The sequence below is a fragment of the Larus michahellis genome, chromosome 26 (assembly GCF_964199755.1).
Source record: "Larus michahellis chromosome 26, bLarMic1.1, whole genome shotgun sequence".
Taxonomy (NCBI): domain Eukaryota; kingdom Metazoa; phylum Chordata; class Aves; order Charadriiformes; family Laridae; genus Larus; species Larus michahellis.
Window position 1 is genome coordinate 2,603,045 of NC_133921.1, and position 27,894 is coordinate 2,630,938.

The 27,894-nt window shown below is 55.7% G+C and overlaps 3 protein-coding genes across 8 annotated transcripts; 2 read left to right on the forward strand and 1 right to left on the reverse strand.

Annotated features, from left to right (window-relative positions):
- The first annotated feature begins 325 nt into the window (after positions 1 to 325).
- Positions 326 to 16,745, forward strand: ZC3H4 (zinc finger CCCH-type containing 4). 5 transcript variants are annotated; one of them, XM_074567323.1, is made up of 15 exons: positions 326 to 654; positions 6,298 to 6,530; positions 8,845 to 9,064; positions 9,658 to 9,768; positions 9,948 to 10,170; positions 10,782 to 10,927; positions 11,026 to 11,137; positions 11,234 to 11,379; positions 11,722 to 11,835; positions 12,057 to 12,168; positions 12,513 to 12,622; positions 12,742 to 13,100; positions 13,327 to 13,691; positions 13,842 to 14,093; positions 14,528 to 16,745. In XM_074567323.1, exons 2-15 carry the CDS (start codon positions 6,493 to 6,495, stop codon positions 15,925 to 15,927), a joined length of 3,708 nt encoding a protein of 1,235 aa, XP_074423424.1. In that variant the 5' UTR covers positions 326 to 654; positions 6,298 to 6,492; the 3' UTR covers positions 15,928 to 16,745. The 5 variants fall into 5 exon arrangements, with proteins under 5 accessions (XP_074423424.1, XP_074423425.1, XP_074423423.1 ...); XM_074567324.1 differs by having other exon boundaries at positions 11,041 to 11,137; XM_074567322.1 differs by lacking the exon at positions 6,298 to 6,530 and having other exon boundaries at positions 11,041 to 11,137.
- Positions 16,746 to 19,047: 2,302 nt separating this feature from the next.
- PPP1R14A (protein phosphatase 1 regulatory inhibitor subunit 14A) lies at positions 19,048 to 22,181 on the reverse strand. Of its 2 annotated transcripts, none has more exons than XM_074567356.1 (4): positions 21,152 to 22,181; positions 19,800 to 19,880; positions 19,644 to 19,676; positions 19,048 to 19,311 (listed from the first exon to the last, which is right to left on the reverse strand). In XM_074567356.1, exons 1-4 carry the CDS (start codon positions 21,353 to 21,355, stop codon positions 19,171 to 19,173), a joined length of 459 nt encoding a protein of 152 aa, XP_074423457.1. In that variant the 5' UTR covers positions 21,356 to 22,181; the 3' UTR covers positions 19,048 to 19,170. The 2 variants fall into 2 exon arrangements, with proteins under 2 accessions (XP_074423457.1, XP_074423458.1); XM_074567357.1 differs by having other exon boundaries at positions 19,048 to 19,308; positions 21,152 to 21,406.
- Positions 22,182 to 22,639: 458 nt separating this feature from the next.
- LOC141734964 (thrombin inhibitor hemalin-like) lies at positions 22,640 to 26,771 on the forward strand. The gene is made up of 6 exons (XM_074567355.1): positions 22,640 to 22,819; positions 24,425 to 24,583; positions 25,634 to 25,684; positions 25,812 to 25,982; positions 26,067 to 26,111; positions 26,218 to 26,771. The coding sequence occupies exons 1-6, from the start codon at positions 22,723 to 22,725 to the stop codon at positions 26,385 to 26,387; spliced, it is 693 nt and encodes a 230-aa protein (XP_074423456.1). The 5' UTR covers positions 22,640 to 22,722; the 3' UTR covers positions 26,388 to 26,771.
- Positions 26,772 to 27,894: the final 1,123 nt, after the last annotated feature.

Genomic DNA, 27,894 nt, shown 5'->3' on the forward strand with positions numbered 1-27,894 from the left:
CACGGGAGAACCACCTCGAGTGGCTTCTCCCGCCGTTTCGTCCCCTCACGGGGGCGTGAGGCTGCGTGGCCCGGCGTGGGGACCTCTCAGTGTGCACAGCTTCCCCCCCTCCCCCCCCCAAAGTGGACTCGTCCACGCCTCAGCCCCCTCGGCACTTTTCGGGCCTTCCCGCCATCTGCCGGTCACCTTCGGCAATCTCCGGTTGGGAATTGGGGGGGCGCTCGGGTGTTTCCGCCATCGTTCGTGTATTTCCGACACCGCTCGGGCATTTCCGTCGCCGTTCGGGCGTCTCCGGCGCCGTGCGGGGCGCTGTCTCGGCGCGGCTGCGTGCCGGCGGGCGCCATTTTGTGTGCCTGCCCGTGGAGCGCGGAGGCGGGCGGGCGGATAAAGCCGGGCCGGGCCGGGCCGTGCCGGAGCCGACCCCCGCGCTGTACAGTGACTGTGCCACCCCCCTCCCCTCCCTGTTCGTCCCCCCTCACCCGCCCTTTGCCCCATGGCCGTGGAGAGCCCGAGTGTCCCCCCCGCCGCCGCCGCTTCCCCCCCCAGCCCGCACTCCACCCCCCCTTCTCCGTCCTGCCACCACCACGACAGCGGCAGCTGCAGCCTCCCCCGGCCGCCGCCGCCGCTCCAACACCACCACGGCCCGGACGAAAGGTCCAGTAACCGCCTCTCCCGAGAGCCTCTCTGTCTGTCTGTCTGTGTCTGTCCGGCTCGCCGGACCAGGTTTGGGGAGGGGGGTGGGGGGGGAACGGGGAGGGGGACGGGGGGGGACGCGGGGCGACCGGTGGTGGCGGGGGGGACCGGGGGGGAGGCAGGCCTGAGGCGGGCAGGGGGGGGTAGGCCTGGCTTTGGCGGGGGGGGGGTGGGGGGGGGTGGAAGCGGGGCCCTGAGGAGGTGGGGGGGCGTCTGTGAGGAGGAGGAAGGAGGAAGCGGGGGAGAGGCAGGGACAGCGGGGGAGATTTGGGGGGGGGTGGGGGGTCCCTGGGTAGAGCAGGAGGCCGAGGGAGGAGGAGGAGGAGGGGGCCGCGGCCTGCGTAGGGCCGGGCCTTGAGGGCAGCGCAGGGCCTAGGGTACCAGGAAAAAAGGGGGATTTGGGGGAGGAATTCTGAGAGGAAAAAGGGTCTGGAGGAGGCCGGGAGGGGGGGGGACGGACTCCTAGTTCTTTGCGGGGGGTATTATGAGAGGAAAGAAGGTTAGAAGAGGCCAGGGAGAGGGGTGAGGGGGCTCCTAGCTTTTTTTTTGCGGGGGGGGGGGAATTCTGAGAGGAAATAGGGTCTGGAGGAGGCTAGGGAGAGGGGTGAGGGGGCTCCTAGCTTCTCGAGGGGGCTACTAGTTCTGTAGGGGGTGCTGCTAGTTTCTTGAGGGGGTGTTATGAGAGGAGAAGAGGGTCTAGAGGAGGCCAGGGAGAGGGGTGAGGGGGCTCCTAGTTTCCTAAGGGGGCTTTTAGCTGCTTGGGGAGGGTTTTGGGGGGGGAATTCTGATAGGAAAGAGGGTCTGGAGGAGGCCAGGGAGAGCGGTGGGGGCTCCTGGTTCTTTTGGGGGGGGGTCCTAGTGCTTTTGGGGGGTTTCTAGCTCTTGGGGGGCTCCTAGCTGCTTTGGGGGGGTGTTTCCTAGCTGTTTGGGGTTTTTTTTTGGTTTTTTTTTGAGGGGGGTCCTTAATGAGGTCTTTAATGACGTTCTTTCTCCTGGGCAGCGCTGGCCTCATTAAGGTCCCCTTTTGTCTTCCTGCCGCTTCTTAAAAAATAATTCCTTGGCTGCAAACGGGGGGGGGGGCAGGAAGGTAGGGAGGGTTAGGGGTGCAGGGTGGGGGGGTGTTGGGGTGCGAGAGCCTCCATCACCCCCCGCTCCTTGATAGAGAAGGGCTCCCAGGTATTAAGAAGTTTCAAAAATATATATAATCTCCCCCAGGAACTTCTCTTTCCTGAGATGTATGTAAAGCACCTCCTCTCCCTCCCCAAAAAAAAAAAACCCATAACTTTAGCTGTTTCCTTTAGTAGCACTTTTTTTTTTTTTTTTTGTTAGTGGAAACCATATAGCCAGAAAGTACCAGTAAAAATAAGCAGCTTAAGCATGTATATTTGGGGGAAAAGAAAAAAAAAAAAAAAAAGAGCAAAAAGAGGGAGGTTTGCTGCCTTCCCCTGGAGGGCAGGTGAGCAGCGCAGGGAGCTGCTTTTCCGCATTAGCCTTTGTCTCTGAGGAGGTTTGTTTTCCGTGTGATGCAGGGTTGGGTTGGTAAGTAAGCTCTTTTATTGAATAATTAAATTAAACCTTTTTCCTGCCTTCCCCCCCCACCCCACCCCCCCGCCCCCTTCCCCGCCACCAAATAAGTCCCGAGATCGTCTGCAGGGGGTTACGTTTGGCGTAAGCAGTGATTCGATACCGTGTGTGTACAAACCAAGCAGAATTCTCCCCTTTTGTAATGCCCCCGCTGCTGTGAATGGTTAAAAAGAAAAAAAAAAAAAAAGAAAAAAGTCACAAAAGCACACAGTTTACTTCCAGATATGTCTGTTGTGACGTTCCCAGGTGAAGTAGCACCGAGGTGAAACACTCTGCCTGTCTAGGCGTAGGATGCGGATCCATTTGCTTTGTCTGCAACCTCCATCCTCATTCCATTGCGTTGAGTGGAAAGCGGCTGCCCCTGGGTGTGGGTCTGCCTGTAAAGCAGAAAAAAAAAAAAAAAAGTTAAAAAAGTTTGGTTAAATCACTCCAAAGTGTGTCAAAAAGAGAAAAAAAAAAAAAAAAAGGTGGCAAAGAAAGCACCGTTTCCCAAACGTCATCACACATTTTTCCCCCCCCATCCCCATGTACAGCCTCGTGTCGGATAACTAGCGAAATTAAAAGTACAGTGCAAGCACCCAGTTTGTAACAAAGCTCGTTAGCGGCCTCGCTTCTCCCCTTTCTTTTCCTTTGTCCGTCAGGTGCCTTAACGAAAAAGCTCGAGCTTGTTCCTCACGCTACTTCACACCATCCAAGTCCGAAGTCAGAACACCACGCACAGTGTTGGGTATTTCCCCCCACCCCTTTCCCTGGCCAATTAATTTAATTTCTTGTCTTAGTTTTTTTGGTTTGTTTGTTGTTTTTTTTTCCTGGAGGCCAAAACCGCACACTTTTTGCCCCTTTTCACCCAGTTTACATTGTTCTCAGGTGGAAAAAAAAAAAAAACAACCCAAAACCCCAGTGTTTCCTCTAAGCACGCCGATAACAGTTGTGTGAAATCGTGGTTTGTTTCCCCTCTTGTCTTTCTTCCCTCAAAAAAAAAAAAGAAAAGAAAAAGGTGTATACATCTGCTTAAACTGTAAAATAACGCAAGCACTTGTTCTAGACAATTAGAGGGCTTTTCGTTAGAGATTTAATTGCATTCCAGAAAGGGCTTTTCACATACAACGGGATCCAGTGATGTCTTTTATGCCTTTTTGTCGCTGTTTTTAAATGTCTGTGACAGGACCTTTACGGTCCCTGCGCCTTCCGTGGCTTAAATTTGCCACACCATCGTAAAACCGGGATATTATTTTTTTTCCCCCTTTTCCATCAGAGATCCACCATCGGGGCTTGAAAATGTTACTGGTCTGGCTGGAATGGTGTTGGTTCAGGGAGAGCAGGACCTCAGAGCATCCATTTCCCCCCCGGCTAATATATTCAATTAATAACTTTGTTGGGTTATTTTACTAAACGTATGTAATGTGTTGAGCTTTATACTTCCCTGTCTTGATCCGGAAAAATCCAAACTGGTTTTTTTGATGGCTACTAAGGGCGTTTTTTTTATATCCGTTATCAAGAGGAATTGGAAAGGGAAGATGTGGAAAAGAAAGAAAAGAGGCCGCTGGAAAACTTTGGGTGAATTTTCTCCCCTTTTGAGGGAGGGAAGAACCAGGAATTGTTCGAAATGTCAGGAGCTCTCGGGGGTTGTAAAGCCAAGTTTCAGGAGTTGTCGGCTGGTTCCATCAAGCGAGTGGGATTTTTTTTTTTTTAGGGAAAGAGTAAAATATTAGCAGTAAGACTCAAAACTGCTCGTCTGGGGCTTTTCCTCGTGCCTTGCTCCCCTTGACCCATTTTTAATCGGGCTCAACCTCCTTTTAGCGCTCACGATTTGCAAGAAATTACCTTTTTAGTGGTGCAAACACCCCTTTAACGTCGGTACCGTGAGCAGCTCCCTGGAAAAATCAGAATTTTTTTTTTTTTTTTACAGGGATGGTTGGTTGTTTTGGGTTTTTTTTTTCCCCTAAGGGCGTAATTGTTCTGCTGAAGCTCCTTGGGTCGAGCGAGGCTTTGTTGTCCCGGGTTAAAGGAAAGGCCAAAGCAAATCCCAAACCCTGGTGTTTCTCTTTTTTGTATCGTTATTATTTCCAGGCCGTATCCCGTTGCTGTGGCATCAGCCGTGCCGCGGCAGCGAGGACGTTAGGATTTCACTGAAGGATACGGATAACAGGAACCTGGGAACAGAGGAGAAGGTTCGGAATTAGCAGCCGAGTCCTCAAAAAATCTTGAATTTGGCCCAAATAGCGCCCGGAAGTTTCCCTTAGTAGAAATAGCGCTTAAAAACGTGAATTTTGGGGGTGTCAGGAGGAGGATTTGCCCTGATTACAGCCAGGCTGAAGAAATCTCTCTCCAAGCCCTTTATAAATTAGTACAACATATTTGTTACCATAATTAAAAAAAAAACCTAACACCCGAACCCCAACTATACAGAAAATAGGAAAAAGCTGATAAATTTTAATGACTCCTGCCCCGGCCCGCGCAGTTTGAATGAGGCGGCGCGGCCCCCGCTGCCTTCAAAGCGCCGCTTCTTTTATTCCTTGATTGATGTATTTCCCCGCCGTTTCCACTCGGAATAAAATAGGAGGCGGCCGCCCCAGCGGAGAGCCTCGTTCCTTTGGGATTATTCTGGAAGAATCCACGTTTTGGGGAAAAGAACGGGAGATTTGGCGGAATTGATTTGCACCAGTGCAGGTGTGATGCTGGGGTCAGATCTTTAAACTTCCGCTGAAGCCTTATAAAAGTGCTGTTAATACTCTTTAGAGGTCACTCTGCAAGGCATATTTTCACTAGAAAAACCTTGAAATGCAGAAAGTGAGGAAAAACTACACGTTTGGCCTAAAAAGACCTAAATTCCGCTTAAAAGCAGGGCCTTTTTCTACATGGGAAGGGCCCTGGTTTTAAACCCTGCTCTGAAATTGGTGGTGAAAAGTCGCTTTTAGCCGGGATTTTCCGCCTTTGCCAAAAAAAAACCCCACTGCCCCTCAAGCTTAGCAGTCGGTTTATGGTGAATTTAGGGTTTTTACTTGGTTTTATTGAGTTTACTTTTTTAATTCGCCGTCTGATCATTCCCCCCCCGCCATAGAACACACCGTCAAATATATCAGATCGTTAAAAATCAACTTGAACCTCTCTTGGTTGCTCAGCTTGAGGCAGGAGGTGTTTATCCTCAAGATCCCCCGTTTGTGCCCAACTCAGATCCCCGTCAAGTTTAAAATTGCTTAAAATCCGGGAAAATTAGACGCGAACATTTGCTTTTTGGGAGTTTAAATCACGCAGATCTGCAGATCGGGACTTGCAGAGCATTCGCGGATTGATTTTCAAACCCTCCCCGCTGCATCGCTCTGAAAAACAACCCAAAAAAAGGCGTTTTCACCCCTTTCCTTGTATTTCTAATTTAATTTTTTCTTTTGTGCGTTCCTCAAAGTTAAACCCGATTCTACCTTCGTACATGAACCCGGCGGCCGTGGAGCGGCTCCGGCAAAACCAGCGATTTCACGCTCAGCTGCACCCCTTGTGTAAAAAAAAAAAAAACCCGCCGTCGAAAAGGTTTTTTCCTATTAAATAGTCTTTTTTTTTTTATAGGGCGATTGTCTGGAAGTTAGTCCAACGTATATCAAGCGCACAAAGCTCTTTCTTTTCTTAAAAGTAGTAAAAAAAAAATTGTGTTTTTCCAAGGATGGGAGCCGAGAGGTTTATTTTCGCTGGGGTTTCTTCCAGGTGTAACGAGGAAGGAGCAGTAATATCTTTAATAGGGTTAGGAGGGTATATTGGCTATAAATTACTATAAATCCACCCTTTAGGCCGCTCATTTGTCACTTCGTTAGCGCTCGTTTCCAATTTTAACAAAGCTTTGGCTGCATAAAGTGACATTATTTATTTTAAGGTAATATTTTAATTCTGCCGCCGCTCCCCGGTGGCTAAAAAAACCCTGAATTTTCTCCCGCTAGGGTCATTCCTGTGATTTTTGCCCCCCGGCGAAGCTCTGGGGATGGCGGGATAATGATGGAAAGGGCTTTTTTTTTTTTTTTTCCTGTTTTCCAGGCGTTGTCATCGTCCCGGGTTCCGTCGTTGCCGTGGCGCTGTCTCACACGCCGCTCGGAACCGCACTGCGCCGGCCGCCGTCCCCTCTAGCTCGGGCGGGACGGAGCGATAGGAAAACCCAGGGATTCAGGGAAGAATTTCCCCCCCTTCCCCCAGCTCGGTGTTTGCTGCGATACCGATAATCGCTTAACAGCCATGGCTTCTTCGCCGCCTCCCCGCAGCGACTCTCCACGGTGAGCCCGTTCCCCCCCCAAAAAAAAAACCCACAAATTCACTTTAATCGCTTAAATTTTGTTTCCGACCCGCCTTGGGTATCGCTCGGTTGCTTTCAGACATCCTTCCCGCTTGCCGTATTCCAAATTATTCCCGATTTTTTGCCTTTAAAACCATCGGGCGAATTCGTCGCTTGGATAATACTTGCCGAAAACTTTTCCCAGCCTCTCTGAGAGGTCGCTGTATTATTTCTGGCCCAAAATGACACAAGTTGGGCAAAACCAGAGTTAAAACCCATCAGGAGAGATGATATTGCCCATCTTTAGATGTCGCTTGGTATCTGAGCATCTGTATAAACACGATTTTTCAGACCTCCCTCCTTTATGAGGCATGCGTGTTGATTAAATAATTAATATTCATCTGCTAAGCAGCTCAGCGATCGTTTTGACGGTTCGGCGTCGTCCCAGCTCTTGGTTATTTTTCAGATAACCGTTGCGGCGGCCACAAAATTTGTTCTTGGGAGCTTTTTTTGGTCTGCGTTTCTGTAACCACTGTGAATTCCGAGACGCGATTGTTGTTCGGGGGGGCCTACGGTCTCCTCTAAAGCTTGATATTGCACCAGAGCAACTCCGGGCAAGGGTAAAAGCACCTGCAGAGGGTAACTAAAATTGTAATTAAGGTGTTTTGTCCCTCTTGGAAGGCGTTGGGGAGCGGTCGCCGTCCCCAGCCAGTGAGGACTCCTGAGAAAAGGGTAAATGAGGCTGATTCCGAAGGAATATACCAGAGGGAATAGCTGGGTTTTTTGCCAAAAAAAAAAAAAACGAACCCAACGTGAGGGCGTTTATTGCATTTCTTTTGAGCGATAAATTGGTTTTGGCTCATGGTTTCCTACCCCCATGCCGAGCTCGGTGTTTCGCTGGGTCGTTTTGAGTTTGAAATCCATTTCATGGTGAATCTGTCCCTTCAGGGCTTTTGACAGGACTTTTCGTTCAATATTTAAATACACAGGTGTTTCCATTCCTTTCCATAACCTTGTTTTATTTCCGTTTTTCTACTTGGCTTTGAGTTTTTCTTGTTCCTGGCCTGATCTTGCCGGACACAAACACCCAAAAAGGTGCCGCCTTTTCGCTGCAAAAACTAATTTCTGCTGATACTGGCCTTTAAAACTTGTGCGTACGGCGAGGAATTACGCGTCGGGTTTATGAGCTTCATGAGGAATAGTTGATTTTAGAGCGGGGCTGTTATTAAGATGGTGCAAACGCGAGTGAAAACAAGAGGGAACTTCGCGTCGGAGTCGAACCGGGCGCCCCCTTTGCTCTCGCGGATGTTTTTTGTACGTGTTTGGGGAAATAATTTTTTATGGTTTGTTTTTTTTTTTTAACGGGACAGGCCGACTCGTTCACGCAGCACAATTTTTGCTGTTCCTAAACCCCTTTTCAGCTTCCAGAGCTTGCTGAGAGCGGCCCTTCCCATTATGGTGGGATTTACTGTAGCCAAAAAAAGCCAAATAGCCTAAAAAATACCCCAATTGGAGGGATGCAGGTCAAAGATCCACGTCCTACGCGCTCCTAAATTGTTTTTGAATGCTGGTGACGTACATAAACAAGCCATCGTTTATGGTTTTAATTATAATTTAAGTGAAAAGACCCCGCTCGTGTTTTAAATCCTGCAGCGACGACCTGTTTGCGGAGAGAGGGAAAAGGCGAAGGAGCCGGTTAAAGTCGTGCCGTGTTCCACCTCTAACGCATTACGAGGCTGGAAGAGGTTTCTCCTAACCCGGATCTGAGGGATTTCTAATTGGGTTTAATGGAGCGGGACTTGGGGAAGCTGCTGGAGGAAGTCTGGATTTGTTTTATCGCCTCCACTAATGACAGTCGTGGGGGAACGGTAGCAGGAGAAAGCGGGAATAACTGGGCACGCGTCTCTAGATTGGGCAAACCAAAGTGATATCTGCTTATTGTCGTCTTCTAGAGGACAGATTGTTTTATTAAAACACCAGTTTCGGTTCCTGGAGTGGGCCGAGCGCTTTATTAAATCACTCATTTCCGTTATTGGGAGTTAATTTGCTGTAATTTCATGCGAAAGTCGAGTGCCGTAACGTTGTGGCTTCGCTTTGTTTGCGAGACGTTTCTTCGCCGTGTTTTAACTCCGGGCTGAGCGGAGATGATTCTGTCGAATCAATATTTGCGGTCAGATTTTTAAAACCCCGATAACTAGGAATTATTCAGCACTTTGGGAGCCAAGTGCCTGGCTGGTGAGCAGAGCGAGAAAGTTTTATTTTCCTTTTTTTTTTATGAATAAGGGGAATTAAACGCGCCCGTCCGCTTTTTACAGGGAGGATGGAGAACTGGAAGAAGGGGAGCTGGAGGACGACGGAGGGGAGGAGGCGCAGGATCCCTCGGAATCGCGTGAAAGAGGTCGGAAGGAGAAAGGGGAGAAGCATCACAGCGATTCCGATGAGGAGAAAACCCATCGACGGATGAAGCGCAAGCGTCGGAAAGAGAGAGAGAAAGAGAAGAGGAGATCCAAGAAGAAAAGGAAATCCAAACACAAGGTGAGCCAGGCGCTGCTTGCTTTGCCATCGGGTGTCTCCGGGGAATTAATTCCTCCTCTAACGTTATTCCGGGGAGTCTGAGGCTCTTCCCCTCAGGATAATTGCAAGGTGGGAGCACTGGCAGGCGTTTTTGGGGTTCAGCTCCTTAACGTCTTCCTCCTCTGAGGACCCCGCGCAGCAGCGGGGCACCGAGGTCTGCAGCCGGGATGGAAATGCTCCGATGCTTTTGTCCGTTTGAAGAGGCAGAATGGGAAGAAAACAGGGTTTTTATTTAGGGAATTCCTTTGTGTGAGCGTTCGGACCTCAAAGGGGATTGCAGGCTGTGGATTTGCCAAATCGAGGGTGTTTGTTACCTAAATTCCAGGAGTTTCTACAGCATGGAAGATGTATTTTCTTTGTCTTCATTAGAGACCAGTTAAATAAGCTGCTAACGGGCTCCCCACTTTGCAATTCACTGATAATTTTGTTAAGCAAAAATTGAATTTCTTTCCAAAAAACCACCCCAAAAGACAAAGGGCGACTGAGTTGGGTTGTGTCCGAGTCGGAGCTGGCCTGTAATAAAATGACACTGGCTGTTTTCCTTGCCTTGCCAGCGCCACGCTTCTTCCAGCGATGACTTCTCTGATTACAGCGAGGATTCGGACTTCAGTCCTGGGGAAAAAGGACACCGAAAATACCGGGAATACAGCCCTCCCTACTCTTCCGTAAGTTCAGAGCTGCTGCCGGCGCAGGTGGCTCCGTCTACAGGCCGCGCGCTTTGGCGTCGGGCCTTGAGCCCATTTATTTTTCACCCGCTTGTGGATTTTGAATGATTTTGTTTCAAAATTAAATCGTGATGCTAAGCTTGATGCCATCCTTTTCTTCCTCTCTGCCTTTCCCAAAGTCCCACCAGCAGTATCCCTCCTCTCACGGCGCTCCCATGCCGAAGAAGAGCTACTCCAAAATGGAAAGCAAGAATTACGGCATGTACGAGGACTACGAGAACGAGGAGTACGGCCAGTACGAGGGGGAGGAAGACGAAGATATGGGCAAGGAAGATTACGACGACTTTGCCAAAGAGCTGAATCAATACCGGAGAGCCAAGGAAGGCTCCCACCGGGGGCGAGGTACTAAATATTCCAGGTTTTTTTCCCCGTATCTCGTTACCTGCAGCTTGTTTAGCTGATCTGTGGCCAAATAAGGCCCGGCGCGTTGCAGGAAGCTCCGTGAAGGTGTTGGTTTGTGATGGGGGAAAAGTGCTTTTTTCCTCTTCTCTGCTCTGAGGGGAAAGTTCAGATCCCTGTGGATAATTCAACGTTTTAAATAAGCGTTGTTCTCGCTAGCGAAGGTTGTTGTAAAAGCAGGTAAGGGGTCGAAAATGGATAAAATAAAAGCTTTATTTGAAAGGGAAATGAATTTCATCAATAAGATGAGTCTGGGTATCGCATCTGGAGTACGCAGATGGACGTTACCAGTCCGACATACCGCAGCCGTGACGTGGCCACACAGCATTGGGTGGTTTTTTTTTTTAAAATACTATCATTTGCCTTCTTAAAAATCCATTTTTTTAGACTATTAGAACCTGATTCACTTAGAAACAAGTTTTTAAGGTGCTGCTGATCCCATAGCGGAAGGTTATTATTTCTTTTTCCTTGCTGGGATTATTTTTGTGCTGTTTTTAACGCACCCGAGAGGTGAAACGCGGCAGAAAGCTGAGCCCGTCCCCTTCCTTCACCAGGTGGCCGCGGCCGAGGCAGAGGGTACCGAGGCCGAGGAGGAAGAGGAGGGATGAGAGGAGGCCGAGGCATGGGCCGAGGGAACCGCGGGCGAGGCAGGGGCGACCACCCCGAGGAAGAGGAGGAAATGTATGAGGAAGAGATGGAAGTAAGTGCCGAGTCTCCCACCTGCTGCCCGGGGAGGCGAAAGAAGCTCCGTTTTCACCCTGTCGGAGGCTGCGCTTCCTCCCCGCTCATTAACGGCAGGGCTCTCGTTTGCAGTACTGTGATAACGAGGAGCCCCTCGGCGAGGACGAGTACGACGACTACTCGAAGGAGCTGAACCAGTACCGCCGGAGCAAGGAGAATCGGGGCCGGGGTGAGGGGGATAACGAGCTCCCCGCGTTCCCGTTCTCTCGCCCCTTTTACGGAAGAACTTCCAAACGAGGCAGCGGGGGGGATGTTTTTATTCCAGGTTTAAATCGCGGACGCGGTCGCGGCCCCAGAGGAAGAGGAAATAAAGGCATGGGCAGAGGACGAGGCAGAGGTGGCAACAGAAGCGGAATGGGGAAAGGGGGCGGAATGAACGACGACGACGATTACTACGACGAGGACATGGGAGTGAGCAGCTCTTTGTTTTCTGACAGCTCGATACAGCGCCGGGTGCCCCCTTTGTCCCCCCTCCCCCTCTTAAATCCACTCAGGCTTTGAAGAAAACCTTGGCAGGAGCGAAAAAACCAAACGGAGCTTCCCCAGAATCCACAAAAATTGCATGTTTTGGGTTCTGCTCCTCTGACAGGTTCCTCAAGCCTTGCTCAGCAGCCTGCTGCTCGCTTTTCCTCCCTTTTTCATCCCAAATCCCGGTGGTTTCCCCTCTCCCGGGTGGCTGCCCGGAAAGTTTTAATTTCTCTCGCTTTGTATTTTCAAATTCTTTGTCAACTTAACGCCACGTGCTTCCCATAGGATGGAGGAGGCGGTGGGAATTACCGGCGGAACGACCATGACAAACCCCACCAGCAGTCGGATAAGAAAGGGAAAGTGATCTGCAAATACTTCGTGGAAGGCCGATGTACCTGGGTAAGGGAACAATTCAAGAATATTTATATAAAATCTCTTCATACACACGCGGAACCGGCACCGAAGCGTAAAGTCCAGGTTTTAAACCCATTTTGGGGGAGGGATTGGTGCCTACAAAGGGTGTTTTGGGAAGCAGCCGCGTCTCCCCATCCCTCTTTGGTGCTGGTAAACACGGCGGCGCTTCTGCCGCTTAACGCGCTGTCGTCTCGTCTCCGCGACAGGGCGACCACTGCAATTTCAGTCACGACATTGAACTACCAAAGAAACGAGAGCTCTGCAAGTTCTACATCACCGGCTACTGCGCCAGGGCTGAAAACTGCCCGTACATGCACGATATCCTTTGCGTTTTCCGCTTTTTCCTTAAGCCGGCCTTAAATCGGTCTCGTTTCTCTGCGTGTCGCGGGGTCGGGGGCGGGGGGAAAAGGCGCTTTCTGACAGGCAGCGCTCCCTGTTCCTTCGTATCCTCACTTTTCCTCTTAAAGAAAGGAGGTTCGGGGCTGTTGCGCCTACAGAAAAACACGGCAGAAGGGTAAAATGTGGCATTTCTGGCGACGGTAGTTTAATATCGGTGTCGTGCCAGCACAAATCCGCCACATTTGGAAGTGAAAAGTGTCTTGTAACCTCTCCGGCTGTTGGAACAACTCCCTCTTGGGTTTATTCTCCTTAATAAATGCCACGGGATTTCCCATGCAAGCTCTTCCACACCACGGGCAACTGCATCAACGGGGACGACTGCATGTTTTCTCACGATCCGCTGACGGAGGAGACGCGGGAGCTTCTGGACAAGGTAAAGCGAAGCCTTACCGCCGCTTCCCCCTCCCCGTTTTCCTGCCCTGGAAGTCAAATCCCGCGGGCGGAAAGGCTTTTGCGCCGCTTGGATCAACTTTGCCTCCTCTGTCTTCTCAGATGCTGGCGGATGACGCAGAAGCGGGCGCCGAGGATGAGAAAGAAGTCGAAGAGCTTAAAAAACAAGGCATCAACCCTCTCCCCAAACCACCCCCTGGGGTGGGTTTGCTCCCCACTCCCCCTCGTCCTCCCGGTCCTCCGGCTCCCACCTCTCCCAACGGGAGACCCATGCCGGGGGGGCCGCCTCCTCCTCCGCCGCCGCCTCTTCCACCCCCGGGGCCGCAAATGCCGCCGCCGATGCACGAGCCGCTGTCCCCGCAGCAGTTGCAGCAACAGCAGGACATGTACAAGAAAATCCCCTCCTTGTTCGAGATCGTCGTCCGGCCCACGGGGCAGCTGGCGGAGAAACTGGGCGTCAGGTGGGTGCCGTCTCGCAAGGAGGAGCTCTGCCCCGGCGCCGCTGCCGCCGCTAACGATGGACATAAAAAGGCGTTTTTGGGTGCGACGCAGGGTCGGAAGCTGGGTGCCTCCCTCCGGAAGTTTGTCCGTCCCTCCAGAATCGTGTCCATCCCTCCAGCAGCGTGTCCTCCAGCAGCGGAAAATGTGCATTCAAGCCATTTTTTCCTTTCTTATTTTCTCTTTCAGGCACCCAGGGCCGCCCCCGCCCAGGTTCCCCGGGCCCGGAGGCCCCCCAGGACCGATGCCCGGCCCCATGCACCCCGACATGCATCCCGACATGCACCCGGACATGCACCCAGACATGCACCCAGACATGCACCCCGACATGCACCCCGATATGCATCCGGACATGCATCCCGACATGCCGATGGGTCCGGGAATGAATCCCGGCCCCCCCATGGGTCCCGGCCCCCCCATGATGCCCTACGGACCCGATGATTCCCCTCATTCCGGCATGATGCCGCCCGGCCCGGGGCCGCAAGGTTTCTACGATAATTTTTACCCACACCAAGAAGGTCTGGAGATGGATCACGGCATGATGGGAGACCCAGGTATGTCCTGAGGATCCGCCGGGATCACCTTTGGGTGCTTTGCTGGACACTCCGGCTTGGAGAGAGGTTGTTCCCAGGCACAACAGGCCGAGAAGGGGGGTAAAAAAAAGAAGTTTTTCTTTTAAAACATGTTTATTTTTTCCCTCGTAGAAGACTACGGTGGTTACGAGGATATGGAAGGGCCTGCGGGAGAGCACATGTTCCCCGATCCATCCTTGGATCCCGACGCTTTGTGCGAAGGAGGCCCCTCCGGCTTAACCAAACCGCCCGGCAGCATCCCCGATTTCATGCCCTCGGCACAAAGAGCGCTTTATTTGAGAATCCAGCAGAAACAGCAAGAGGAAGAGGAGAGAGCCCGGAGATTAGCCGAGAGCAACAAGCAGGAACGCGAAAACGAGGAAGGCAAGTGGCAAAACGTGCCGGTTTTCCTTCAAAACTCCGATTTCCTTCAGTTTCTCCCCACCCGGAGGCGGGAGCTCCGAAAACTAGGGGAGAAATGGGGGTGTCAGGGAGGAATTCTGTAGGGAACGAGGGGTGCCGAGTGCTTCAAAGAGAGCCCCCGGCATCAAAAGAGCTGAAAAACTGGGAAGAAGGTGAAGGAGACGGGGATACTGGTTTAATTCTGGGCAAACTGGAGTCTGCCGGGGGCGGGAGGAAGAGGAAGGGAGGGATGCTCCGGTCATTTGCGGGGCGAAAATGAGACGGGGAGGCCGAGGCTGAGGGATAATTGGGAATTTGAGCGGCGTGGAATTGAGGTGATGCGTTTTGGGGACCTTCTCCTCGGCGTCGCGGCTTTTAACGGCTTTTTGTCGCCTTTTTTCTCTCCTCCCTGCCAGGCGACACCGGGAACTGGTATTCCAGCGACGAAGATGAGGGTGGAAGCAGCGTCACCTCCATATTGAAAACCTTACGGCAACAAAGCTCGGGCCGCCCTCACCCCCAACCCACCCACGGCGAAATGGGGCCCCCCCCTGGCGTCTCCGACCCCCGCCTTCAAAAATCCCAAGCCGGAAGCAGCAGCGGACGACCCGCTGATCCGCGTTTACGGGATCCTCGGCTTTCCCGAAATTCCGACCTTTCCCTCTCGGCCGATTCGGGCCCCACTGACCCCAGGTTGGCACGACACGTTCCCTCCGCCCTCCCCAAAGCGGATATTCCTCATTCCAGCGGCGTCGGCGGCGTTCCCAAACCCCCCTTACTCCCCGAGGAAGAGGAAGGAGAAAGAGCTTTACGGGATAAACCCCTCAACATCCCCTTGGATGCTCTCCCGGGCCATTCCCTGCGGGATCCTCGCTCCCAACTCCAGCAGTTCAGCCACATCAAAAAAGACGTCGTCCTCCACAAACCCAACTTCTCCCGCATGATCCTGTGGAGCCCGGAAGATCTAATTCCTCTCCCCATCCCAAAACAAGAGTTTATTCCCGTTCCGGCCGCCCTTCAAACCATTCCGCCCCTGGATCCACGTCTCAACAGGCCCCAAGCGGCTCTCGCCGACCCCCGGCAAAGAGGGGGAAGCGCCGCCGGGGATCCCGCTTCCTCACCGGGTGCCGGCCTTCCCGATTTCGAGCTTCTTTCCAGGATATTAAAGACTGTGAACGCCGCCGGCGGCCCCACCGCCAGCCCCGGTGACAAACCCAGCGACCCTCGCAAGCGGAAAACCCCCGCCGATCCCAGATTGCAAAAAAACCCGGAAACGGGAGCTTCCAAAACCCGCGAATCCGGTGAATCCGTCGATGCTGCCCCCGCCATCGCTCCCTACGACCCGCGGCTGAGCAAAGGCGGCGGGCAGAGCAGCGTGCTCAGCGCCATCAGCTTGTACGACCCCAGGACTCCCAATTCGGGGGGCAAATCCCCTCCCGAAGCCGCCGGCTCTTCCCTAAAACCTTCCGAATCCGGTAAAACCAGCGGAAAACCCAAGGAACCCCTTTTCGTTCGCCGCTCGGCTTTGGAACAACCCGATTCGGAAAAAACCGAATCGGCTACGGACAGGTACAACAGTTACAACCGTCCGCGGCCCAAAGCCGCCCCCCCGGCCCAAGAAGCCGCCCCCCAACCCGGGGTCCACAACCTTCCAGTCCCCCCGGTTTACGGCCTGGTGAAACCCAGCGGGAAATCGGGAACAGGAAGCCCTTTCGCCGGGAATAGCCCGGCACAAGACAGCGACCAGCAAGACGCCGCTTCCCTTAAAGACGTCTTTAAGGGGTTCGATCCCACGGCTTCCCCTTTTTGCCAATAATACGTCGTTCCCCCCCTCCAAAAAAAAAACCCCACCCATCCAAAACCCATCGAAAAGAGAAAACCGATCCCTGATTTATTCGCGGTGGGAATTTGATTGATTTTCCCTTTTTTTTTTCCGGGGTTGTTTTTGGCCTTTTTAATTCCGTTGAGGCTCGCTTCAGGTGTATATAAATCCCACTTTCTGCCGGAATTCCGCGTTTCCCACCCCGCGGTTGAAAAAAATGGCATCACCCCCCCCACCACCACCCTTGGCCGTAACAACGTTTTCCTTCATTTCGTGCTTTTTTTCCCCCAAACCGCCCCCCCCGCCCCGGATCGAAATGGGGGAGAGGGGGGGATAAATCCTTAAATCTCCGCATTTCCAACCCGATTCCCGGGAAGAAAACCGACAGCGATTCTTTATATTTTCGCTTTAAAAAGCCGCCGGGGGCGGGGGGGGGGGCGAGAGTGGGGTTGGGGGGGGGGTCATTTTTACACCGGAATGAACGAAAAAATCTTTGTATTATAATCTTTTTTTTCTAAAATTCTGCTTTAAAACGGGAGTAACCCTGAAAAAAACCACCAAAATCCCCCCCCCCAAAAAAAAAAAAACAAAACGCTTTTGTACTGACGGGGAGGGGGCGTTTCTGGTTTTCTTTGCATTTCTTTTATTTTTGTGTTTTGTTTTTTTTTTTTAATTATTATTATTATTACGGGAAGTAAATATTTTTTTCTGCCGTTTCTTGGCGATTTTCGAAACAAAACCAGGGCCTTTGAATCCCCCCCCCCCACACCCCGAGAAGGTGACGAAATATTTACAGCCCCCCTCCCCCGGCCTCCACCAAAAAAAGCCAAGAAAAAGAAGAAAAAAAACCCAACCGAACAAAAAGTTTGTATTATTGAAATGAAATTATTCCCTTGGGACGGAAAAGGGGGGTGGTTTTTTTGCCCCAAAAATAAGGTTCTCGGCGCTTGGGGATTTGGGGGTTTTTTTTGGGTTTTTTTCTCCCGTCTTGTTCGTCCCGGCGACAAACGGGATTTAAAAAATGGCACCAACAAAAAAAAAAAAGAGGAAATTCAAAATGACGAAATTCAATTCAAAAAAATTTTCCAAGTTAAAAATGCCACGTCATTTAACAAATTTAAGTTAAAAATCTAAAAAAAAAAAAACCAAAAAAAACAAAGAAAAAAACAAAAAAAAACCCCACCGCCACGTTTTTGGGGCAAAACCCCCCGTTTTTTCTAAGCCAGAGCGTTAAAAAAAAAAAAAAAACCTAAAAATTATACTTTTTCAGCAAGAAATTGCCCGTTTTTTTGGCTTTTTTCGCGGCGCCCCCAGGAAATCATTTCCCCTCAGGGCAAAAGCCAGAACTTTTTGTAAAAATTATTTTGGGATTATTTTTCTTTTATAAGGATTTCAAAACCACCAAAACCAGCTCTCGAAGCCAGGGCGGGGGGGGGGGTGCGGGGGGGGCGCGGGGTGGTGGTGGGGGTGTTTTCCACCCACCGCGGGGAGGGGGGGGGGAGAGGGGGGGCGGGTTTCGAAGAAAAACGATTGTAATAAATGTGTAAATAATTGTTTCCGAGTCGGGGTTTTGCACCAAAATTTGGAGTTGGGGGGGTTTGGGGGGGGATTCTGTGGGGTTTGGGGGCTTTTAGGGGGGGAATTTGGGGGGGTTGGGGGGCGATTGGGGTTTGGAGGCTTTTGGGGGGTGCAGGTGGGGGGGTTTGGGGCCAATCTGTGGGGTTTGGGGGGGCCCATATGGGCTTTGGGGGGGGCCGTATGGGGTTTTGGGGGGGGGCCGTATGGGGTTTTGGGGGGGGCACTATGGGGTTTGGGGCGGCACTATGGGTTTGTGGGGGGCCCATATGGGGTTTGGTGGGGCACTGTGGGTTTTGGGGGGGCACTATGGGTTTGGGGGGGGCACTATGGAGTTTGGGGGGGCACTGTGGGTTTGGGGGGGCGCATATGGGGTTTGGGGGGGAACTGTGCGTTTTGGGGGGGCCCATATGGGGTTTTGGGGGGGCACTATGGGTTTGTGGGGGGCCCATATGGGGTTTGGTGGGGCACTGTGGGTTTTGGGGGGGCACTATGGGTTTGGGGGGGGCCCATATGGGGTTTTGGGGGGGCACTATGGGTTTGTGGGGGGCCCATATGGGGTTTGGTGGGGCACTGTGGGTTTTGGGGGGGCACTGTGGGTTTTGGGGGGGCCCATATGGGGTTTGGGGGGGCACTGTGGGTTTGGGGGGGGCACTGTGGGGTTTGGGGGAGCACATATGGGGCAGGGGGTTCCCAGGGGGGCACCCAGGCGTTCCAGGGTCCCCCCCCAGCGGGGTGCGGGGGGGGGATACACCCTCCCCCCCTCCCCTGTATTCCCCTCCCTCCACCCTTCTCCCCCCCCCCCCCCGGGACCGGCGCGGGGGGGGGCCGCTTCCTGCCCAGCTGTTCCCAACAGCTGGAGGCGGCTGTAAACAACCAGCTGGGGCGGGGGGGGGGCGGGAACGGGGTGACACGGAGCCGGGGGGGGGGGGGTGGGGGGGGTGGCGTGTCGTCCCCCCTTCCCTGTGTGTCCCCCCCCATTCACGCGTGTCCCCCCCTTTCGTGGCAACCCCCCGTATCCCCCCCCGTTCTTTGCCCCCCCCGCTACTCGTGTCCCCCCCCGGTGTGTGTGTGACCCCCCCCGCCCCCCGCGTCGTCCCTCTTCGTGTCCCCCTCCTTTGTGGCCCACCCCGTGTGTCCCCTCCCCACGTGTCGCCCCCCTCCCCCCCACTCGTGTGTGGCCCCCCCCGTACTTCCTTCATGTCCCCCCTGTTCGTGTCCCCCCGTGTCATCCTTTGTGTCCCCCCCCTCGTGTGTGTGTCCCCCGTATGTCCCCCCCGTGTTGTCCCCCCCGGGACCTCCTCCCTCGTGTTCCCCCCCAACTTGTGTATGTCCCCGTGTCCCCCCCCCATCCCCCGTGCCCCCCCCCCCGTGTCCCCGCCATCGCCTCCTGCCTAAATATGGACCCGGGGGGGGACGCCACGTTTTGGGGGGTGAATCCCCCCCTTTTTTGGGGGCGAATCCCTACTTTTCAGGGGTGGCCCTACATTCTGGGGGGGTGGGGGGTGCCCCCCCCCAAATTTTTTAGGGCCCCACCCATGAGCGCAGTGAGGTTTTTATTCCGGGGGGGGGGGGCAGTTTACATAAGGGGGGTGTCTGTGTGTTAAATACTGTACAGCGGGTGCTGGGGGGGGGGGACGGAGGGGGGGAGGGACCGACTCCTTATGGGTGCTGGGGGGGGGGTGAGTCCCCCCCACCCATAGGGGGGTCCCGGAGGGGGGGCTCCTCGGGGGTGGGGTGCTGGAGGACTTGCTGCTTCGGCAGCCCCTTGAGCAGCACCAGGAGCTCCCTGATGAAATCCTGCTTAATTAAAAAGGGGGGGGGAGCTAATTAGGGGGGAGAAAGGGTTAATTAACACCCCCCCACACCCCCTCCCCGATAATTAAGGCCGCCCCCCCCGCAAGCTGGTGCCGGAGATAAGCGGGGAGGGAGGAAAAGTTCCCCCCCCCCGCCCCGGGGAAGGCGGAGATGAATATTTTTGCCTTTTAAAGCCGGGTTGGAGCAGCCGGAGCCGGGAGGACGCGGGGGGGGGGGGGGGATGGTGACAGCGTTGCCCCCCACTCGTGTCACCACCCCACGCGTGCCCCCGCCCCCCCCCTCCTTAAAGACACCCCCCCCCCGCCGTGGGTGCGTACCTCGGTGTTGGCCGTGCACGACTTCAGGATGTCCTAAATATATTGGGGGGGGGGGGAGGTGTGAGTGGAGGGGTGTCACGCGTGTCCCCCCCCCAAAACACGCGTGGGGGGTGTCGTCGTGTTCCCTCCCCCCCCCCCCCAGAAAAAAAAAGCCACCTGCAGCTTGTGGGCTCGTTCCTCGTCCGTCCCCAGCTCCAGCAGCTCGTCGATGTTCACCTCGTCCGGCATCTCCCCCTCCTGCCTCCGGGGGGGGGGGGGACACGGACACCCCTGGCTGTCCCCAAGGCCACCCCCCCCCCCCCCCCCCCGCGTGTCCCCCCCAGCCTCCGGCCACGCTGGGTGGCCCCAAGCCCTCCCCGAGCCCCCTTCCCGCGTGTCGTCCCCCCCCAATCATGTCCCGCGTGTCCCCACCCCCCCCCCCCGCATGTCCCAGGTGTCCCCAACCTCTCGCTTGTCCCTCCCCCCCCCGTGTCCCCAGTCCCCCCCGACTTGTCCCCAACAACCCCCCCCCCCCGTGTCCCCAGTCCCCCCCGACTTGTCCCCAACAACCCCCCCCCCCCGCGTGTCCAGGTGTGTGTCGTCCCCCCCGTGTCCCCAACCCTCGTGTCCCAGGTGTCCCCAACCCCCCCTCTTGCCCCCCCCCACCGTGTCCCAGGTGTCTCCACCCCCCCGTGTCCCCAGTCCCCCTCCCCCCCCCCCCCCGCCCCGGGGACAGCGGGGACAACGGGACATCTGCCACCTCCCATCTGTCCGCCACCCCGCCCCCTCCGGGATCCCTCCGTGTGGCTCCCACGGGGGCCGGGCCCGGCACCGGGGACCCTCCCCACCTCCCCGGGGGTGTCCCGGTGGGAGCTCCGTGCGGGCCCGGTCCCGGGGACCCCCCCGGTGACACCCAGCCGGTGCCGGTGCCGGGCATCGCGAGCTCCCTCCCACCGGGACCAACCCGGTGCCATCCCCGGTGCCGTCCCCGTCCCTTTCCGGTCCCGGTCCCGGTCCCAGTCCCAGCGCTGGTCCCGTCCCTGTCCCCCGTCCCCGGTTCCCGGTGCCATCCCCGGGTCCCGGTCCCTTTCCCATCCCTTCTCCGTTCCCCGGTCCCAGTGCACGTCCCCGGTCCCGACCCTGTCCCCAGTTCCCGTTCCCGGTCCCGGTGCCTTTCCCATCCCTTTCCCGTCCCGTACCCGGTTCCCGTTCCCACCCTCGGTCCCTTTCCCGGTGCCCGTCCCTTTCCCATCCCGGTGCCCGTCCCAGTTCCCATCCCCGTCCCGCTCCCCGGTTCCCGGTGCCGTTCCCGGTCTTTTTCCCATCCCGTCCCCGACCCCGGTTCCCGGTCCCAGTTCCCACTGCCGTCTCCGGTTCCCGGTGCCGTTCCCGGTCCCTTTCCCATCCCTTTCTCGTTCCGTCCCCGATCCCGGTTCCCGGTCGCATCCCCGGTCCCCGTTCGCAGTTCCCCGTCTCATCCCCGCTTCCCGGTGCCGTTCCCGGATCCCGGTGCCGTTCCCGGTGCCCACCCGTCCCCGGTAGAGCTCCTCCAGCCGCCGGTCGATCCACTGCTCGGTGTCCAGCCGCCGCTGCAGCTCCCGCCGGTTGTACTTGACGGTGGCCCGGGCCGGTCGCCGTTGGAGCCCGGGGCTGCGGGCGGGGGACCGGGGGCGACCGGCGGCTCCCCCCCCAGCCGCCCTCCCCCGCCGCCCCCCCAGCCGGTTCGCCGCCATCGCTCGGGACGCGGCGCCGGGGGGGGGGCGGCGGGAGCCGGCGGCTATAGGGGGCGGGGGGGGGGGAAAGGGGAGGGGGGCGGGGTCCGGGGGGCGGAGGGAGGGGCCGGGGCGGGGAAGGGCGGGGAGAGACCGGGGAGCGCCCCTCGCCCCCCCCCCCCCGACAGACCGGTAGAGCCCGCGGCTCCCCTGTAGAGCACACGGCTCCCCTATAGCCCCCTATAGCCCCTATAGCGCCCACAGCTCCCCTATAGACCCTATAGAGCCCGCGGCTCCCCTGTAGAGCACACGGCTCCCCTATAGACCCCTATAGCCCCTGTACAGCCCACAGCTCCGCTATAGACCCCTATAGGCCTATAGACCCCATAGTGCCCACAGCTCCCCTATAGACCCTATAGAGCCCATGGCTCCCCTATAGCGCCCACAGCTCCCCTATAGACCCTATAGAGCCCATGGCTCCCCTATAGAGCCCACAGCTCCCCTGTAGACCCCTATAGAGCTTGCAGCTCCCCTATAGACCCTATAGACCCTGTAGAGCCTGCAGCTCCCCTATAGCTCCTATAGAGCCCACAGCTCCCCTATAGACCCCTATAGGCCCTATAGAGCCCACAGCTCCCCTATAGACCCCTATAGCCCCTATGGAGCCCATAGCTCCCCTATAGCTTCTATAGAGCCCACAGCTCCCCTATAGACCCCTATAGTGCTCACAGCTCCCCTATAGAGCCCTATAGTCCCTATAGAGCCCACAGATCCCCTATAGAGTCCACAACTCCCCTATAGCACCCACAGCTTCTCTATAGACCCCTATAGCCCCTATAGTGCCTACAGCTCCCCTATAGACCCCTACAGTGCCCAAAACTCCCCTATAGCCCCTATAGAGCCCACAGCTCTCCTATAGACTCCTATAGCCCCTATGGAGCCCACAGCTCCCCTATAGCCCCTATAGAGTCCGCAGCTCCCCTATAGACCCCTATAGCCTCCTATAGCCCCTATAGCCCCCACAGCTCCCCTATAGACCCTATAGAGCCTGCACCTCTGGTGAGCCCTACAGACCACATAGTGCTCTATGGCACCTACAGCCCCCTTAACCCTATAGTCCCTATACCCCGCCGCCTTTAACGCCGCGCCCGTGTCCTTTTCCCGCGCCGCATGCAAACAAGGGGGCGGGGCTTAGCGGCAGCACCCGACAGGGGGCGGGGCCAGCCTCCAGGGGCGGGGGGGGCTTGTCACGGGGGCGGGGCGGGGCTTGGGGCGGAGCTAGGTGTGAAGGGGGCGTGGTCTGGCGCCGTGGGCGTGGCCTGGCGGGGCGGGACGCACCTGTGTGACTCGTGCGGCGCGGGGCGCAACGGTGTGACTCGGCGGTCGCTATGGCGGCGGGGCGGTTCTTCCCGCTGCTGCTGGCGCTGCTCTCCCTGCCCACCGACAGCCAGGCCCGCCCCGGCTCCGACGGGACCCCCCTGCCCGGTAACGGCCGACGGCGGGCCCCGGAGGCGGGGGGCGGCCTGGTGGGGCCTCTCACGGGGAGGCCGCGGCCTGCGGAGGGCCTGGGCGGAGGGGGAAGTGGATCCTGACGCGGGGGGGGGAGAGGCGGATCCTGAGGGGGAAAAGAGGATCCTGAGGGAGGAGAGGTGGATCCTGAGGGGGAAAAGTGGATCCTGAGGGGGGGAAGTAGGTCCTGAGGGAGGAGAGGTGGATCCTGAGAGGGGGAAGTGGATCCTGAGGGAGGGCAGGTGGATCCTGAGGGGGGGAAGTGGGGGGTCGCGGCCTCTGAGGGGGTCCTGACCTGGGGTGGAGGGTCCCTGAGGGGGAATTTGGGGGTCACAGCATTGGGGGGGGTTCTGAGGGCTCCTGGGGGGCAGATTGTGGGTTTGGGGGGGGCCCTGAGGGGTTCCTGAACTTCGGGGGGGGTGTGTCCTGAGGGGGGGTCACAGCATTGAGGGGGGGGCTCCGAGGGCTTCTGGGGGCACTGTAGGTTTGGGGGTGTCTGTGGGGGGGGTCCCCACCTTGATGGAGGGCTCTGAGGGTTCCTGGGGGGGGGGGGCATTATGGGTGGGGGGAGACCCTGAGGGGGTCCTGACCTTTGGGGGGGCCCTGGGACAGTTTGGGGGGGTCCCCGGGTTGAGGTGGGGGCTCTGAAGGCTCCTGGGGGGCAGATTGTGGGTTTGGGGGGGCTCCGGGAGGGTCCCTTGGGGGGTTTTGGGGGGAACACAGCACTGGGGGGGTGCTCTGAAGGCTCCTGGGGGGGGGAACGTGTCTTACAGGTGTTGGTTTAGTCGTATTTTTGGGCTGCATATTGTGGGTTTATTTTTATTTTCTTTGTCATTTATCGTTGGGGGTTTTTCAGGCTGGGAAATGCCATTTTTGGTGGGCAAATGCCATTTTTACCCCAGTAAAGCCCATTTTTTGGCTGGTAAATCCTGGTTTTGGTAGGGAAAATGCCATTTTCAGGCCAGCAAATCCCATTTTTGTCAGGCAAATCCCATTTTTACCCCAGTAAATCCCGGTTTTGGCTGGTAAATCCCATTTTTAGTAGGCAAATGCCCCATTTTTTTTGTCAGGTAAATCTCATTTTTGGTGGGGAAAAACCCATTTTTAGGCCGGTAAATCTCTTTTTCGGTGGGTAAATCCCATTTATACACCAGTAAATCCCATCTTTGGTGGGTAAATGCCAATTTTCAGGCGGGTAAATGCCGGTTTTGGGCCAGTGGGTGCCATTTTTGGCTGGGAAATGCCATTTTTGTTCGGGTAAATGCTATTTTTGGGCAGGTGGAAGCTATTTTTGATGGGGAATTCGCATTTCCAGGCCAGTAAATCCCATTTTTAGGCCGGTAAATCCCCTTTTTGGCAGGTAAATGTGATTTTTTTGGGCCAGCGAGTCCCATTTTTGGTGGGGAAAATCCCGTTTTGGGGCAGGGAAATGTGGGTTTGGGGCAGGCAGATGCGGTTTTGAAGGTGGGAAATGCGGGTTTGGGGCTGCGAAATGCGGGTTGGGGGCTGGGAAATGCCATTTTTGGGGCTGGGAAATGCGGTTGTTGGCCGATTGGCGCGGACTGAGGTGGTTGCCCGCAGAGCTGTGCCGGTTGCCGCTGGTGGTGGGCCGGTGCCGGGCCTCGGTGCCGCGCTGGTGGTTCAACGGCAGCGCCGGCGTCTGCCAGAGTTTCGTCTACGGCGGCTGCGACGGCAACGCCAACAGCTTCCCCGGCGAGAGGGAGTGCCGGGATGCCTGCGGTGAGACCCCCCCCCCCCCCACCTCCGCCCCCCCGGAATAACCCACCACAGCCAGGAGTTACAGGGCTTGGGTGTCAAAAAACCCCCAAATATTCGACCAAATTGGGTGATTTTAGGGCTTTGGTGTCAAAAAAGCGCAAAATAATCCAACGAGGTGGGTTATTTCGTAGCTTGGGTGTCAAAAACCGCCCAAATAATCCACCAAATCGGGTGATTTTATGGCTTTGGTGTCGAAAAAAACCCCGAATAAACCATCAAATCGCGTCATTTTATAGGTTTGGTGTCAGAAATATTAAAAAAACCCACCAACCCCAAATGGGGTCGTTTTATAGCTTTGTTGTCGAAAAAACCCAAAATAAGGCGCCAAATTGTGTCATTTTCGGGCGCGGGTGTCAAAAGAATGCGAAATAAACTATCAAATTGGGTTATTTTCTGGCTTTGGTGTGGAAAAAAAAATCAAAATAATCCACCAAATCGGGGGGGGGGGGGGTTATAGGCTTGGGGTCAGGAAGCCCCAAAATAACGCACCAAATTGGGTCGTTTGATACGTTTTGGCGTTGAAAAAATTCAAAATAATGCAACGAGTCGGGTCATTTTATGGCTTTGGTGTCAAAAAAAAAACCCCTAAATAATCCAACAATCCTCCCAAATTGGGTCATTTGGGGGGTTTTTTGAATGTTTTGGCATCTGACACCCTAAAACAACCTCCCAAATTGAGTCATTTTGGGGGGGGGTTAATTGTTTTGTTGTCCAACACCTCAAAATAACCTCCCAAATTGGGTAATTTTGGGGTTTTTTGATTGCTTTGGTGTCAAAACCCCCCAAAACGACCCACCAAATTGGGTCATTTTGGGTTTTTTTGATTGTTTTGCTGTCCCACACCCCAAAACAACCCACCAAATCAGGTCATTTTATTGTTTTGGTGTCAGAAACCCACAAAACAACCGCCAAATCGGGTCGTTTTGGGGTTTTTTGATTGTTTTGGGGTCCCACACCCCAAAACAACCCACCAAACTGGGTCATTTTCCTGCTTTTCCGTCATTTCCCCAGTTCCGCTGAAGCCCTGGCACCGCTCCGACCCGACTGACACCTCTTATGATGGTAAAACCTCCCGCCGCCTCCGAACCTTCCCCCCCTACCACCACCACCAAAAAACCTCATCCGTCGCCGTGAGGATTTTGAGGTCGGGGGGGTTGTCCACGCTGAACGTGTGTGTCCCCCCTCCCAGAGCACTGCGCCGCCCCCCGGGTGACGGGGCCGTGCCGGGCCGCCTTCCCCCGCTGGTTTTACACCCCCGCCAACCAAACCTGCCAGGAGTTCATCTACGGCGGCTGCCGGGGAAATAAGAACAATTTCCAATCCCGAGAGGAATGTCTGAGGCGTTGTCGCCCCGAAGGAGGTGAGGTGGCTTCGGGGACACCCCCGGCCGGCCTCGGGGACACCCCCACCTCCCCACCTCATCCCTTTTTTCTTCCCTCTTTAGGTGACGCCGGCGCCGATTTCCACGGCGTTTTCCTCCCCGTGAAAGGTAAGTGCCGCCCCGCGCCGCCTTCCCACCCCCCCACCCCCCAACTTTGGGGGGGGACACAAGCGTCACCCCCGCGTCACCTCACACCCTCACGCCTCCGCCTCAGCGCTGGCGCTGGCGGTGCTCCTGGTCATGCCGGCGGCGTTTTTGGTGGGTTACGTGGTGGACGTCGCCCTCAAAACCTGCCGGAGGAGGAAACGCGAGGGGTCGGCGCCGGGGATGCCCTGGAGACCCGACGACAAGGAATATCTCATGAGCAACGGCGACACCCTCTGAGGGGCTCTGGGGGGGGGCACCCCCTTTTTTTGGACACACACACCCCCCCCCCCCCCGAGGTGGGAGACACCCCCCTCGTCCCATCCCGTCCCCCCGCCCCCCCAACCCCCATTTTTTTTCGGGTGTATTTTGGGCACCCGGCTGCTGGTTTAGAAGAATTTGAATTCCTGCAGCGGGGGCTTTATATTTTTTAATTCTTTTTTTTTGTAGGGAAAAAGCCGCGGGGGGGGGGAATTACTGCGGGGGGGGGGGGGGGGGCGGGGATTACAACTTCCCCTCCCCCCCCCTTTCTTCCAGTTTTGGGGGGGTTTCTCCCCACTTTTCCAGTTCTTCCCAGCTGGATTCAGCAACGGGCTGGACCCGAGCTGGGGGGGGGGGGGGGCGGGCCTTTGCCAAGGATTTTTGGGGGGGGGGTGTGTGTGTAGGGATTTTGAGGGGTTTGCAGTGATTTTGGGGGGGGGCATTAATTTTTGAGGGGTTCCCAGCCCTTTTTTGAGGGGGGGGTGTCCCATGGATTTGGGGGGGTCCCAGGGATTTTGAGGGGTTTGCAGTGATTTCGGGGGGGGGGGCATTGATTTTTGAGGGGTTCCCAGCCCTTTTTTTGGGGGGGGAGTGTCCCAGGGATTTGGGGGGGCCCCTATGGATTTTTGATGGGGGGGGTCCAGGGATTTTGAGGGGTTTGCAGTGATTTGGGGGGGGGGCATTGATTTATGAGGGGCTTCCAGCCCTTTTTTGGGGGGGGCTTTCCAGGCTATTTTGGGGGGGGGGGGAGAGATGTTCCAGGGATTTTTTTGGGGGGGAGGTGTCCCAGTGATTTTTGAGAAGTTTCCAGTGGTTTTCTGGGGGGGTGGGGGGGTGTGTCCAATGATTTTGACGTGTGTGTGCAATAATTTTTTTTTGGGGGGGGGGGGTTCCAGTGATTTTGGGGGGGTTCCAATGATTATTTTGGGGCGGGGGGGGTCTGTCCCAGCGCTTTTTTGGGGGGTTTCCAGTGATTTGGGGGGGGGGGTCCTAGTGATTTTTGGGGACCCCATCCCCTTGCTTTTGGTGTGGGGCGGGGGGGGGGCAGTTTGTGATCGTTGCGTCCAATCAACCCCATTTACAGTTTAATTAATCATTTTTTGCCGGGGGGGGGGAGGGGCGTGGTGTTTATTTCTTTTTATATGCTGGGGGGCGGGGGGTTGTTGGTTTTTTTTCCTGAATAAAGGGAAAACTTGAACCACTCTCCGGGGGGGAACTCAGAATTATTTCGGGGGGGGGGGGGGGGGCGCACCCCAAAGGGCCTCCGAAGGGATTTGGTGGTGGTGGGGGGGAGCCCTTTGATGGGGCTGGGACCCTGAGTTTTTTTTTTGGGGGGGGGACCAAAATTGGGCGTCCAGGTCCCTGTAGGTGTTGGGGGGGGGGGGTGTGTCCCCATATTACACCCCCCCCCCCAAACTGATGGGTAAAAATTGGGGGGAGGGGGAGATAAGGGTGCTTTGGGCGTGGGGTCCTCAATCTTGCCCCC

What these genes read in the sequence shown, in the direction of transcription:
- PPP1R14A (XM_074567356.1), bottom strand. Translation starts at nt 21,355, where the DNA reads ATGGCGGCGAACCGGCTGGGGGGGCGGCGGGGGAGGGCGGCTGGGGGG. An exon ending in AACGAGCCCACAAGCTGCAG is followed by an intron (nt 19,677 to 19,799) that starts GTGGCTTTTTTT and finishes CAATATATTTAG; the next exon opens with GACATCCTGAAGTCGTGCAC. An exon ending in CGTGCACGGCCAACACCGAG is followed by an intron (nt 19,312 to 19,643) that starts GTACGCACCCAC and finishes TTTTTAATTAAG; the next exon opens with CAGGATTTCATCAGGGAGCT.
- LOC141734964 (XM_074567355.1), top strand. Translation starts at nt 22,723, where the DNA reads ATGGCGGCGGGGCGGTTCTTCCCGCTGCTGCTGGCGCTGCTCTCCCTG. An exon ending in CGACGGGACCCCCCTGCCCG is followed by an intron (nt 22,820 to 24,424) that starts GTAACGGCCGAC and finishes GGTTGCCCGCAG; the next exon opens with AGCTGTGCCGGTTGCCGCTG. An exon ending in GACTGACACCTCTTATGATG is followed by an intron (nt 25,685 to 25,811) that starts GTAAAACCTCCC and finishes CCCCCCTCCCAG; the next exon opens with AGCACTGCGCCGCCCCCCGG.
- ZC3H4 (XM_074567321.1), top strand. Translation starts at nt 494, where the DNA reads ATGGCCGTGGAGAGCCCGAGTGTCCCCCCCGCCGCCGCCGCTTCCCCC. An exon ending in ACAGCCCTCCCTACTCTTCC is followed by an intron (nt 9,769 to 9,947) that starts GTAAGTTCAGAG and finishes CCTTTCCCAAAG; the next exon opens with TCCCACCAGCAGTATCCCTC. An exon ending in AGGCTCCCACCGGGGGCGAG is followed by an intron (nt 10,171 to 10,781) that starts GTACTAAATATT and finishes TTCCTTCACCAG; the next exon opens with GTGGCCGCGGCCGAGGCAGA.